Source organism: Hipposideros armiger, unplaced genomic scaffold, assembly GCF_001890085.2.
Source record: "Hipposideros armiger isolate ML-2016 unplaced genomic scaffold, ASM189008v1 scaffold_132, whole genome shotgun sequence".
In the NCBI taxonomy this organism is placed as follows: Eukaryota; Metazoa; Chordata; class Mammalia; order Chiroptera; family Hipposideridae; genus Hipposideros; species Hipposideros armiger.
Genome location: NW_017731482.1, coordinates 2,007,379 through 2,021,844, shown reverse-complemented (window position 1 = coordinate 2,021,844; position 14,466 = coordinate 2,007,379). Strand labels below are relative to the sequence as shown.

At 34.6% G+C, this 14,466-nt stretch overlaps 2 protein-coding genes across 2 annotated transcripts in view; one reads left to right on the top strand and one right to left on the bottom strand.

Annotated features, from left to right (window-relative positions):
* Positions 1-14,466, top strand: part of CHRDL2 (chordin like 2) — a 129,651-nt gene that overhangs the window by 23,482 nt on the left and 91,703 nt on the right. The window lies entirely within an intron of this gene.
* RNF169 (ring finger protein 169) overlaps positions 1-14,466 on the bottom strand; it is a 90,529-nt gene that overhangs the window by 42,396 nt on the left and 33,667 nt on the right. The window contains exons 2-3 of the mRNA XM_019649329.1: positions 10,987-11,112; positions 9,376-9,449 (exon numbers count right to left, since the gene is read on the bottom strand). Of these exons, the coding sequence (XP_019504874.1) occupies positions 9,376-9,449; positions 10,987-11,112 (200 nt within the window). The remainder of the gene's footprint in view (positions 1-9,375; positions 9,450-10,986; positions 11,113-14,466) is intronic.

Sequence of the window (14,466 nt, the reverse complement as noted above, 5' to 3'; positions counted from 1 at the left end):
TGAAGAACAAAAGGACAAGCAACTTGTATGGTCCCCTTCCCCCAATTCCCCAGTGCTGTTCCCATCCCCCAATTCCCCCAATAAAAATCTTAAAAAAAAAAAATTAAGACCTAAATAAATAGAAGGATATACCATGTTGATGGGTCTGAAAACTCAATATTATTGAGATGTCAGTTCTCCCCAAATTGATCTATAGATTCAATGCAATCCCAATCAAAATCCCAGCAGGCTTTTTTGTAGAAATTGGTAAGCTGATACGAAAATTGAGGTGGATATACAGAGAACCAAGAATAGCCAAAATAACTTTGAAAAAGTACAAAGTTGGAAGATTAAACACTACCAAATTTCAAGACTTATTATAAAGCTATAATAATCAAGACAGCATGGTATTGGTATAAAAATAAACAAATAGATCAATGATACAGATAGAACATGTAGCCTAAAAATAAAGTCACACGTAATGGATAGCTGATTTTTGACAAAGGTGCAAAGAAATTCCAACAGAGAAGGGACAGTCTTTTCAACAAATGGTGCTAGAATAATTGAGACATCCATATACACAGAAAGGAAATTGGATCTCTACCCCACATTACATAAGAAGTCAAAAGCAATCACAGACCTAAACATAAAGCCAAAAACTATAAAACTTCCAGAGGAAAACATAGGAGAAAGTCTTTGTGACCTTGAGCTGGCAAATTTTTAGATATAACACCAAAAGCACACATGCACAAAGGAAAAAATTTATAAACTGTAATTTTGAAAGTTAAAAACTTCTGCTCTTCAAAAGACTTAAGAGAATGAAAAGTCTAATTCAGACTGAAATAAAAACATCTGCAAAGCATATACCTGATAAAAGACTTGTATCCAGAATATATATAAAAATCTCAAAATACATGACTCACTTTAAAAAAAAACAAGGCAAAAGGTTTAAACGGACATTAAAGAATATACACAAAAGGCAAATAAACACACGAAAAGATGCTCAACATCATTAGTCATTAGGGAAATGCAAATTCCAATAAGATACCACTAAATAACCAATTAGAATTGCTGAAATGAAAAAGACTGACCATACCAAATGTTGGCAAAGATTGAGAAAAACCAAAACTTTCACAGACTACTGGTAGGAATTAAAATGGTAAAATCACTTTGGAAAAGTTTGGAAGTTTCTTTAAAAATAAAACATACACCTACCACATGATCCAGCCATTTCATACCTAAGTATTTACTTAAGAAAAAAGGATACAGGTCTGTACAAAGACTTATACATGAATGTTCATAGCAGCTTTATTTGTAATAGCCAAGAACTGAAAACAACTCAAATGTCTATCACAGGCAAATAGATAAAACAAATTGACAAAACCATATGGTGAAATACTACTCAGCAATACACATGCCACAACGTGAATGAATCTCAAAATAATTACGCTGAGTGAAAAAGCGAAACAGAAAAGCACAAACAACAAAAGAAAAAACAAACAAATTGGACTTCATAAAAATTAAAAACTTGTGTGCAAAGGACATTAACAAAAAAGTGAAGAAAATCTACAGAATGCAAGAAAATATTTGCAAATCATATATACAGCGGGTGCAAAAAAAAATGTATGCACATTTTAAGAAAGGAAAACTGTATTAAAATTATAATACTCAATATATACCAATAACAAAAGGTGAATACAAGTCACGTTTGACTTCTGTAATTACAAGAGGTGCTCAAAAGTGTTTATCATCAGAGTCCAGGCACTTCTGTGAACTACTGCTTGAGCAACGCTGACCAGTGTCCACTTGTATACATATTTTTGGCATCCCCAGTATATAGTATAAGGATTTAATATTTATAATACATAAAGAACTCTTACAACTCAACAAAAAGACAACCCAATTCAAAACTGAACAAAGGACTTAAATAGACAGTTCTCCAAAGAGCTACAAAAAATAAGCACATGAAAAGATGCTCAACATCATTGTTCATTAGGGAAATACAAATCAAAAACCATAATGAGATACCCACTGGATGACTATTTAAAAAAAAAGAAAGAAAAGAAAAAAAAATAAGTGTCAGCAAGAATGTGGAGAAACTGGAATCCTTATACATTGCTGGTAGGAATGTAAAATGGTGCAACTGCTGTGGAAAACAGCTTGACGATTTCGCAAAAAATCAAACATACAATTATTTTCCAACCCAGCAATTCCACTCCTGGGTATATACCGTATTTTGCCATGTATAATGCGCACTTTTTTGCCCAAATTTGTGAGGGAAAAATAAGGATGCATATTATACATGGGTAGTACTAATTCCATTCTATATAAATGCTTTTAATTTTTTTTATTTATGCTTATGAGTTAAAAGTGTAACTCTAGAAATCAATAACGATATCCATATGCAAAATCATACCCTGGAATACGATAATCGGTTTTGTTGAACTTATGACACACTTGCAATGACAAAGGGTTCTTGGCTTTTTATGGTGCGTAAATATCATAAATTTGTTATTAGTACATAAAATTTCTTTTACCTTGTATCTGTTCCTGTGTTTTGTAATTATTTGTTACATAAAATTTCTTGTACCATAATGTTAATAAATGCTAAAATTCCTTTATAATACAAAAACGAGTACCTAAATGTAAACAAATAAAAATTTAAATTAAAAAATTAAAACGAAAGATTTTTTCCCCTGAAAGTTTGGGCCAAAAACGTGGGTGTACATTATACACAAGAGCACATAATACACGGCAAAATACAATAACCCAAAAGAACTGAAAAATGGACTCAAATACTTGTATGCCAGTGTTCACTGCAGCATTATTCACAATAGCCCAAAAGTGAAAACCTGTGTCCATCAAAGATAGCGGATAAACAAAATGTGGTATATACATACAATGGAATATTATTCAGCCTTATAAAAGGAATGAAGTACTAAAACATACTACAATGTGGATAAATCTTGAAAACATTATGCCAAGTGAAAGAAGCCAGACACAAAAGGAGAAATACTGTATGCTTTCACTTGTATATCTATAATAGGCAAATTTGTAAAAATAAAAAGTAGGTTAGGTTACCAGGGCCTGGGGGGATGGGGAGATATTGATTCAAGGGTACAGAGTTTCTGTTTGGAGTGATGAAAAACTTTTGGAAAAAGATAGCAGTGATGGTTGCACAACACTGTGAATGTACTTAAGCCTACTGAACTGTACACTTAAAATGGTTAAAATGGCAAATTTTATGTTTCATATATTTTATATAGCACTTCAAAATTTTTTATACAAGTCATATAACCTATTCTATAAGTATCATGAAGTTCCAGTTAGCTTTCTATCCTTTTAAATACTACAATAAATTTCTTGCATGTCAGGTTCATTCAAAGCCATATTTTAGTAGCAGGATTCAACTAATCTCTGAACAGAATCAGATAGGTGAATTTTCCACTAATAGTTAAACACACAGCCAAACAGAATTCCTACCCATAGGGCAATGTTCCATAGAAGGAACTTACTGTTGAGCTCACTAGATTCTTAAATCCTGTTTGTGCAAGAGCAGAGATGCCTATACAATAGTTGTAGCTAATCTGCATATGTTGAATAATACTTGACCATGAAAAATTATTTATGTCCATAACTGTAGAATCTGGGTGATGGGTATACAGGGGTTCATTTTATTGATCTCAACTTTTGTTTGTTTGAATATTGCAAAAATCAAAAATTTAGAAATCATTTATAACATCCATTATGCTAGTTAACAAACCTCACTTAGGTACTGAGTGATTACAGAAATAATTGAAGGGCTCACAGAAGCCTATGCAGTAAGGTTCTGATTATAGTCTTTCAAATGCTACTACTCGAGAGTGTGGATTCCCTATTAGTACTTCAGATGGTAATTAGCCATCCTTAAGAGTTTAGAATTAAACACACATACCAACAGCATAATTTTAATACAGTCTTTTTTTTTCTTTTCTTAAAACATGTATACATTTTTTGGCACCCTCTGTATACTGTGATCCCAAATCTATTTTGTGAAAAGTCTTAAGCTTAAGTTTATGATAACGATTTAAATATGGTTATTAGGTGGCAGAATTACCAGTAATTTTACCTTTTTTTAAATCTTTTTATAATCTGAACTTTTTTCTTTCACAGCATTTATAATTCTTCTTACTTTTATAAACATTTTATAAAAATATTTTAATTTACTAAAACCCTCACTAATCAAATATTTTAACAAAATATTTTATTTTGTACTAGAGACAAAAGAGATGTAACTGCTTCTAGAAAATTCTCTAGTTTGGCTTTCAAGTAGCACTGAAATGATTTTATTTAAACTATTCTCTAAACCATAAAAGCTATTATACTAATACTGTAATCTTATAACTACTGATCCTCTCCTCTCATAAATGAAAGAGACAAGGAAAGACAGCATGTTGCAGAAATAACTTGAATAACCTGCTACTCTAAATTTGATCATGTTTTGAATTTCCCAAATGTGTTATTTTCTTTAAAATGCGCATTACTTGATAAAGTTGTTTCTCCTCATTTGGGTAGTTGTAAGCAGCAAAAGGAAAAAATAACCATGTTTAACATTTTTAGATTTTGAGAACCCTATAAGATAACTGTTCTTCCCTCATACAGTCGAAACTTTTTTGAGGTTTTCCTTCTTCGCACTATATAGCTTACCTGCTGCTCAAGATGTACTAGGAGATTCTGTATCTACTTTCTGGGTCCAGAAAGAGGCATGTCAACACATGCCAAAAGTAAGCATTCCCTCAAAGATTATATAATAACATTCCAGAGGAAGAAGAAAGAACAACAAATGTAGCAAAAAGAACTCTAGAAATCTTAAAATATACCGTCCTATCATGAGCCAGCTGAATGTCCTTACACAAGTCATTTCTCTTTTAAAAAGAAGGGACTCTACAACTATGTGATCAACAATTTGATCCTGTCAGCATTGATGGATACCTCTGTGCAAGATGTTGTATTAGATGCAGTGGAGAGTTAAAGAGACTAAACAGGTCCATCTTGAAAGATTTTACAATCTAATAGGAAAAAAATTTATATAAACAAGCAAATAATCTGCTGCTTCTTGCAGTGTGACAGACATATTTTAAACTTACCAGGTAAATAAATACAAGCTTCTTATAGAATAAGTAAATTTTAAAAAGGGGGTAGGGGGTAAGTCCAGCTCAGCCTTCAACTCACGATGCACTGCTTAGCCAACAAGCTTTAAGTGAAATCTTTGTTTTAATGAAGAATAATACATTATATTTTACAGTTCATGGCACAAAGATAATAAAAAAAGGGACTTTAAAGATATAGAATTTCAAAGATAATTAGGTCCGGAAAGTTTACTTACCTTTGAAAAATTCCTTCACAAAAGTTAATGTCTGCCTTATAGAGACATTATTCACTTCAGCAACTCATTGACCATATCTGATTACTCAGCACTCTTAAGGACTAAGAACTGCATGCTTACTACTTGAATAATTTAGCCAGCAATGGGGAGAATACTCCTCAAAAACGAAAGTAGGGAGGGAGAAAAAAGAAAATGGATAGGTCAGTAACCAATTCACAGAAAGCCTAAACCATTCATGTGATCCACAGAATTATCGAAAGCAGTTCATCTCTCCCACTACAGAAACCAGGGAGATAAGCAGTCTAGAAGAAGCAAAGGCTGTTTTTTTCCCCTACCTTTCAACCTTCCAGACACCAGTGATTCAAAGAAGACAAACAAGAGCATGCTGGATCATATGTTTCCCAACTCGAAAATAAACCAACTATTATTTAACCATGTGGTCAAACTTAAGCACCTAACAAACTCTTTAAGCAGAAGAAATAACAGTGTAAATAAGAAGCTTAATCCAACAAATAAATAGAATTTAGTAGAGATGAACTGACTATTTCAAAAGACAAAAATGACGCATATAGAATGGAAACATAAAATGAAATCAATATTGAAAGTTTCTCCCTAAAAATTATTTTTTCATTTCAACATATTTACTAAAGACAAGAATATAACATGAATGTGTGTGTGTATGTGTGTGTGTGTGTGTGTACACACACACACACACATACACACACACATTTTTTTTCAAGAATGAATAATTCCTTAAGCAATGTAGCAAGATGGAGGACTGAGCAAATGTTAATATCCTCCTTCCACTTAAAGCCTCATAAAATGTTAGAAAACTTCTTTTTCATAGACTGTATCTATAAAAGCACAGAAAAGCAACAAAAAAAGCATGCCATTAGCAGTCAAAATCACAAATACCCAAAAGATAGAATTGGTTTTCACATCTAAAGGTTATAAAAAAGCAGGAAACATATAATGACCAGAAGCATAAGATGCTACTTCTCTCTAGTAGTCAGGGAAATGTAAATTAAAATAATGAGATATCAATGTATGTGCCTCTTTTAAATAGTAAATGGGGCCGGCTGAGTTGGTTAAGAGTTGGCTTGGGACAGTAGCTCTGAACAGCAGGGCCCTGGTTCGGATACCACATGAGGGCCAGTGACACTGCGCCCTCTACAGTTAAGATGGTGAACAACAGCTCAACCTGGAGCTGGGCTGCCGTGAGTGGCCAGCGAGAACGTGGGCTGCAGTGGGCTACCGTGAGCGGCCGGCAGCCTGCGTGAGCTGCCAAGAGCCACCGTGAGTGGCCGCTCAGTGGCCAGCGACCAATCTGCCTCACCCAGGAAGAGCACAATGATAATACCAACATGGGCCAGTGAGGCAATGTCCTCCACAACTAGACTGAAGAACAAAAGGACAAGCAACTTGTCTGTTCCCCTTCCCTGATTCCACAACACTGTTCCCCTCCCCCAATTCCCCAATAAAATCTTTTAAAAAAATAAATAGTAAATGACCCTTTACTGCTATATTTTAAAAGCAATTGTACTATAAAGAACTTTATAAATAAATACTTAAAACCTGAAAAAAAAAAAGAGATAGCATTTTATGCAGCACATTAGCAAAATATTAAAAATAATGATAATAGGCCGGCCGAGTGGCGCATTGGTTAAGAGCTGGCTTGGGACGCCAGAGGGCCCCGGTTCGGATCCCACATATGAGNGAGCAATGAATAGTCACCAGAATGGGAGAAGTGCCCCAATATATGTATTATCTATCTGGTGTTCCAGATCTCATCTTCTCTCGCCTCTTCATGAACTTAGCTCATTCCATTTTCTCCACTCTCTCCAGCACCATCAATTTCTCCCTCTCTACTATGATAATATACAAATCTAACATACAAACATGACTTATCACCTAGCTTTAAAAGGACTCCTGAGCTTCTGTCCCCCAGCAGGTCCTGACCCATTTCTCTGCCCCCTGCTTCCTTTACAGCAAACTCCTTCAAAGAATAGTCTATATATTCACTGTTTCTGCTTTCTCACTTCAACCCATTCTATTAGGGCCTTTTTTCCCCACCACGCTACCAAAACTACTCTTCATAAAGTCACCAAGAAAGACCTCCAAGGTACCCCAGGGTTAGTTTATAGTGTGGGCACAAAAGAGTTCAATGAATGGGTATAATATGATAAACAGAATCTTTAGCCTAAGAACTAAGGATCTTTAAAATCAAAACAGCTGATACAGTCTTCCTGAAGGTTTCAATCAAGGATAAGCCTGTTCAGCTTCAGCATACAACTGTCTTCACAGTAACACTATCCATTTCCTCTGGAAAGCAAAAATAGTGAGATGTTGAAATTGGACAGCCTCGCATCATCTTCATCAGTGTGAATAATCAGCAAACACTGTTCTTTGCTTTCGTATCTCCATCACAATTGTCTAACACTTATTTTAACCTATTCTTCTAAAATAGACTGAAGCACTTATTTAGTGTGAAAGATCATTTTTCCTTCCATGTTCCTCCTTTTTATACATTCTTGCTTTCCTCAAGTCCATCTTTTTTAAACACCTAGTTCAACGCCTTACATTTAGTAGGCACTATATACATGTCTAGTACATAAATTATAAAGCCAGTCCGGCCGAGTGGTGCGTTGGTTAAGANAAATTGAAAAAGTCTTTTTAAAAGGGAATTTGTTGATATCCACCAACATACAAAGTGTATGTACCATTTGACCCTGGACTTTTACTTCTAGGAATCTAACTTCCTAAGAGGAACAAAAGTACAGTTCCCTAACGTTTCTTCTCTTTCACAAGGCTTATAAAAACCTCTACTCTTATTATGCCTTCTGCTTTGCCTCCTTTTTCTACTTCCAAGTCCTTGTTTTCTCTTTATCTTCAAGCTGACAGCTTTAAAATTTCCATATTCTCTAAATTCTGAAAAGATATCTCAGAATTAAGTTATCAGCATATTCTGGAATTTTATTTCAGAGGAATCTGTGGTTCTTTGATGTGGTCCCTGGGAATAATTTCTTACGATGTAGAAAAAAAGCTTTGTAAATGATTTTTCGAAAAACGAACAAACAAAAATCTCACAATACCAATATAAAAGGACCATGAGGACCTAAGTCAGCATTTGACACTCTCATTTAAAAAGGGTAAAAGAATGTATAGTAATTAAGCACTGTTTTCTATTATCTTTTCTCATTAACATGACCTTGTTAATACTGATTTTTTTCCATTCAGTATAAAATGCTACAATGTTATTGCTTCACCTCTGTTTTATGAAGATGTCTGATTCAGATTAAGTGGATTACTTACCTTTATAAAATATTAAATATCCACATGTAGAATGATTATTCATTTATGAAGGTGGGTAAGGGATGGTGCTACACGAAGAGGGCTGGGGAAGGATGATACAAATCTTGTAACATACTTATTACCAGCCTTTTTGAAGTCTTAATTCTCTAAGTGATTCCCAGACAATAGCTTGAAAACATCAAGAAGAAGGTAATGTGGACACAGCTAAAAGCTTTCCCAACAGTAAACATTCTCTAGGAAATTATTCCACTACCCCCTTACTGGTCTAAGTTACAGTTCTTCTGGACTAACAGAATGAAAGCAATAAAAGATAATACCAGTTACGTGTAATCAGAAGAACCTTGCAAGATAAGGAAAAATAATATAAGCTATTATTATTAAAGCTTAAATGCTAGCTTTGAACTAACATCTAAATGCCAAGAATACCATTTTTAGTGGCCAGTTATTGCAGCAAAAGTGTGATAGGCACTATGAGCTAAATTTTCACCCTTGAACGGGCAGATTAAAAGAGGTTCTTAGTTAAGGTTTACCCCACTTCCATTATAGCTACAGAGTCTAACTGCCGGTAGAAGGTGGGGTAGAGAAAGACAGGCTCTGCTTTGTAAATTTTAAAAACCCCTAGGTAAATCAACACTCCCAAAGTAATCAAAACTTTCTTTAATGTCATTATTTCAGTGTACTTTAAGAAAGGGAATGGCATGATAATATGTATACTATACCTTTCTCAGACTTTCATATTCCTCACGAAGCTCCCCAGGCTTGCTTAATTTGATTGGTGTTCTGAATATAAACTCTGGAAGAAAGGGAAAAGAAGACACTTTTTAATAGGACTTTCTAGGAAGGAACCAACACTTTGTACTATTGCTGTCTGCACATTATAAACTACATTAAAAATTGGGCCGGCCGAGTGGCTCACTTGGTTAAGAGTTAGCTTAAGAGCGCAAGCTCTGAACAGGGCTGCCGGTTTGATTCCCACATGGGCCAGTGAGCTGCACCCCAAGCTGAGCTGCTGCTGAGATGCCAGCGGGTGGCGGGATGGGTTCAGTTGGTGAGAGCACGTGCTCCTAACAACAAGACTGCCTGTTCGATGGTGGGCTACGCCCGCCCGCAACTAAGAGTGAATTTGGTACCTTGAGCTGAGCTGCTGCTGTCCGGATGGTTCAGTGGATAGAGCATAAGCTTTTAACAACAAGGCTGCCGGGTTCGACTCCCGCTAGGAATGGTGGCTATGCCCACACGCGGCTAAGATTGAACACGGCATCTTGAGCTTAGAGGCCACAAGCTGCCCACGGGCAGCCAGATGGCAACTGGCGCTCTCCACTACTAAGATTGAAAAACAACTTGGCTGGTCCCCCTCCCCAATTCTCCAACACTGTTCCCCTCCCCCAATTCCCCAATTTTTTAAAAAACAAAATTGTGGTCATCTTAATTTGAAAATGTATTCATTTTTTAACAAATATGTGTTAAAAGGTGTAAACCAGGCACAGTTCTAAGCACTGGCAAGACACACTGAACAAATAAAGTCCTTGCTCTCGTGGAGTTTACCATCATGTAAAGGGAAACAGACAATAAACAAATAAATGCGTGTATATAATACAACTGGTGGTACTAAGTGCTATGGAGGAAATTAAATGTAGGATGAAAGAAAGATTATTTTATATAGAGTGGTTTGGAAGGGCCTCACTGGTAAAGTAACATATTAAATGACCTCAAGGAAAAACTATATTTAAAGCTCTTAGTTCAATGTTACCAAGTAACATTATAAATGAGCTGAAGTTTTATTCATAGTACTGTATTTTTTTATTTCCTTTCCAACATTGCCATCAGAGTATGTTCCTGTACACAACCCGTAAATATTTTCAGTATATAACCTTATCTTTTTATCCTCAAAGTCTTCAGTGGTTTTGATCTGCCTACAGAAGAATGTCAAAGCTCGTCAACATGTCATTCAAGGTTCTCCAGAGACTGAGCCTAACTTTACCTTTCTAAGGCACGGTATCTCTCAACCCTTGATATCTAGTTACAATATATTTATATCATATTTTATACCTTTTATTGCTGTTTTCTCAGCTGAAATTCTGTGTTTTCCCCTTCTCTATATATATTTTTAAATCCAAGATATCCCGGCCCACAGAAGGCAAACAAGACATGTTGGTTATATAAACAAATGATAACAATCCAAGTTAAAAACAGAAATAAAAGGTTAAGTTCTAAATACTATCAAAAAGAGGGGAAAGTACACATACTTCTACCTCCTTAAATGTACACGACACTTCTCTATATACTCCTATGTATATTTAGTGATTGAAATGGTATTGATTTTGACTTACTAATAACTCTACATCCCATTGAGGTTGATAAATATTTGTTGTAGAAAAGTAGGCTCCTCAAAAAGTTGACTTCTGTCCTTTGTAAGCTTGCCTCAGCTACTTTAGAAAGACTCTCATTTAGTACACCTGAGAAATGTGGGAGATGCTTAGAAACACTGCACCTAATGCAGATGTAGAAAACAGAGGCTTAAAGGTCCACCAAGTACAAGACAATTGTTAGACCCCGGGTTTGGGAGATAAAACATTCCATCACCTTCACCCACTAAAAAAAATAAGTCCTGATGACTATTTTAATCATATCCTTTAGGCACATTTCCAACTATAGGCAAACAGTATTTCAAATTAGATGCTTTAAAAAGAGAAGGAGGGAAGGAAAAGCAAAACTCTTAAGGCAAAAAAATACTTTCAATCCATTTGTATTGAACCTATTACGTGTAAGATACTTCATATATATTTTCTCAGTGAAACGCCACAGGAACTTTATAAAGTAGGCATTATACACATTTTACAATAAGGAAAATGAAAGGTTAATGACTTGTTCAAGGCCACAGAACTCAGTACATAGCAAAACGAAAAGAAAAGCATTAATAAGAATAGAGAGAAATTACATAATCATTAAAAATGCACCCCATTAAGAAGATATAATAATCATGAACTTATATGAACATACATCACATCAAAAACTAATATAAGGAGAAATAAATCCAAAATAATGGTGAGAAAATTTAACATACCATAATTAGATCAGGCAGACCAAGTTAGTAAAAATATAGAATTGAACAATAAAATTAACAAACCTGATCATATATATTTATATATATGTATGCTCCCAATGAACAGAATATATATATATATACATATATATATATATGTATATATATATGTATATATATATATATATTCCTTAAAGCAAACAAGGAACAATTAAAAATACACTAGGTCACAAAGAAGTTTCAAAAAATTTCAAAGAATTCATATTATACAGACTTTGCTCTTAAATCCTAGCTATTTTCCAAGTCAAGTTTTCTAGCTACCTGGCTGTTTATTCTGGTTTATCAAATACTGTTTCTCAGTAAATTCCTTTTCTGTTTAAATTTGCCAGAGATTTCTGCTGATTAAAACTAACAACGTGGCTAATTCTATTTTTTACATGGTATTATGGAATAACCAATAAACCAACCTCTGGTAAAACTGGTCAAGGGAAAAAAAAGAGAGAAGACAAATTAATACTAAGAATAAAGAGGAAGACCAAAATACAGATATCAAGGTGAGTTTAAAGCTCCAGAGACTATTAAAACAATGCTATAAGGAATGACCTTGCATATGTATCATTTTGCATGCCTGTAAGTGTATCCCTAGATAGAATTGCTGGGGTAAAAGACCATGTTCTTGTGTAATTCTGGCAGACAATACCAAATGGCCCTTCTTCCTTCATGAAGCCTGGACTGATTTATAGTCCCACCAGCAATGAATCAAAGTGTCACTTCCTCACACCTTTTCCAACACAATGAGTATTGAAACTTTTTAGCTTTGCCAATGTAATAGGAGAAATTTTATGTATATTATAGTTATTTTATGAGTAAAATTGAATACTTTTCATGTTTGAGTAATTTACATTTTCTTTGACATGAAATGTACATGAATTTTCCTTACTCTCACTGAGTTAATTTTTTCTTCTTGATTTGTTAAAGCTCTCTCTATATAAGGAAAATTAGCCTTATGTCACTTGAATAGCAATACTTTTCCTAGTTTATCATTTGTCTTGACTGCTTATAGCGGTTATTTTTATGTAGTTATATTAATCAAACTTTTTTTATGGTTTCTGCATTTTGCATCATATTTGGAAAGACTTTCCTCAGGCCAAGATATAATAATCAATTCTATCATAGTTTCTTTTGGTACAAAGTATAAGATTCTTCTCATATCTACAAAAATTCAAAATCTTTATTTGTACTTGGGGAGCAACATAAGGAGGAGCATAATCTTATTCAGGCTTATAAATAAGTCTACTATCCAACACAAGGGACCAAAAGTATTTTAATGATAGCCTGGTAGAAATGATAATTTTTACTTACTGTTGGGAAATTTGCTTCTCTAAAATGGTTCTTGCTGACATTTATGAAAAAAATTCCCAAAGAGTTTAACATCTTCATTATACAGTGTAAATAATACAAAGTTAAAAGTTCGATCCCCAACTTAGAAGCTTCCAGAGCCTTGGATAAGCCAATCTCAACTTCCTCTTCTGTAAAATCAGAATAATACCATGACAGACTGTCATGAGGATCAAATAAGTGTAATGAGAGTAAAAACAGTGTGCAAATGATTTCAGCCAGTAGAGTGGCATGCAGTAGAATCTAAAAACTGTAAAACTCTCTCTGGTGCTAGTGAGATAAAGTTGTGGTTTAGTCCGATTTATTTGCAACAATTTATAAAAAACAAAGATAATGATCCAACTGCTTTAATTCATGTATTATACGAAAAGCTAAATTCACTTTGGGATATTTATTAAGAAATCTCCAAGTTCATATCTAAGGCAAAGTAGGCACTCTGCGTACTGATTGAAATCTTACTGTGCTTTGATTTATTTGAGAGTAAAAGGAAATGGGCAGGGGTAGGGGTGGAATACCAATTTACATTCACCAAATGTTGCCAGGGATGGAAGAGGGTAGGTAGAGCACAGAGGATTCTTAGGACAGTGAAAATACTCTGTGTAACATTATGATGCTGGCTATATGTCACTATACATTTGTCAAAATGCACAGAATGTACAACACCAAAAGTGAAACCTAAGGTAAACTACGGGTTTGGGTGATGATATCATTGTAGGTTTATCCTTGGTAACAAATTTACCATTCTGTTAAATGATATTGATGATGGGGGAGGCTATGTATGTATGGGAGCAGGAAGTATTATATAAGGGAAATCTTTGTACCTTCCTCTCAATTTTGTTGTGAAACTAAAACTGCTCTAAAAAATAAATTCTTTAAAAAATAACAGTAAGCATGGCAACAGGATGCCAAAAGAACCAGAAAAGGTAACACTATCTTCCTTATTCCTTAGTTCACAGGAGTTAGTCCCAAATCCACCAATCCCTCCACCAGCTTCTACAGGAATTTTCAAGTGTTTCAGTAGCACAGAAACAACCACTCGCCCTTTACCTCACAGAAAAGAAATGCTAGCAACTTCTTCAGGTATCACTGAGATGCTGAATACCTTGATATTTGTAAATAAATCCAATGGTTGAAGTACTTTCTTGATGTCTGTCCACTGACTGCTACTATGTTTAACAGCAAAAGAAACACAAACAATATGATGCCTGAAGGATGACTCACACCTGTGGCCAGTGACCTAAGCTGAGTATTCCATTCAGTCTAACGTAAACTGTAGAAGTAGCTACACTTCTTTGAAGATCCTTCCTAAAAAGAATTTTCTCTGGGACGAGGTGACTGGTTATTAATAAAGACAAACAAACTACAAAAC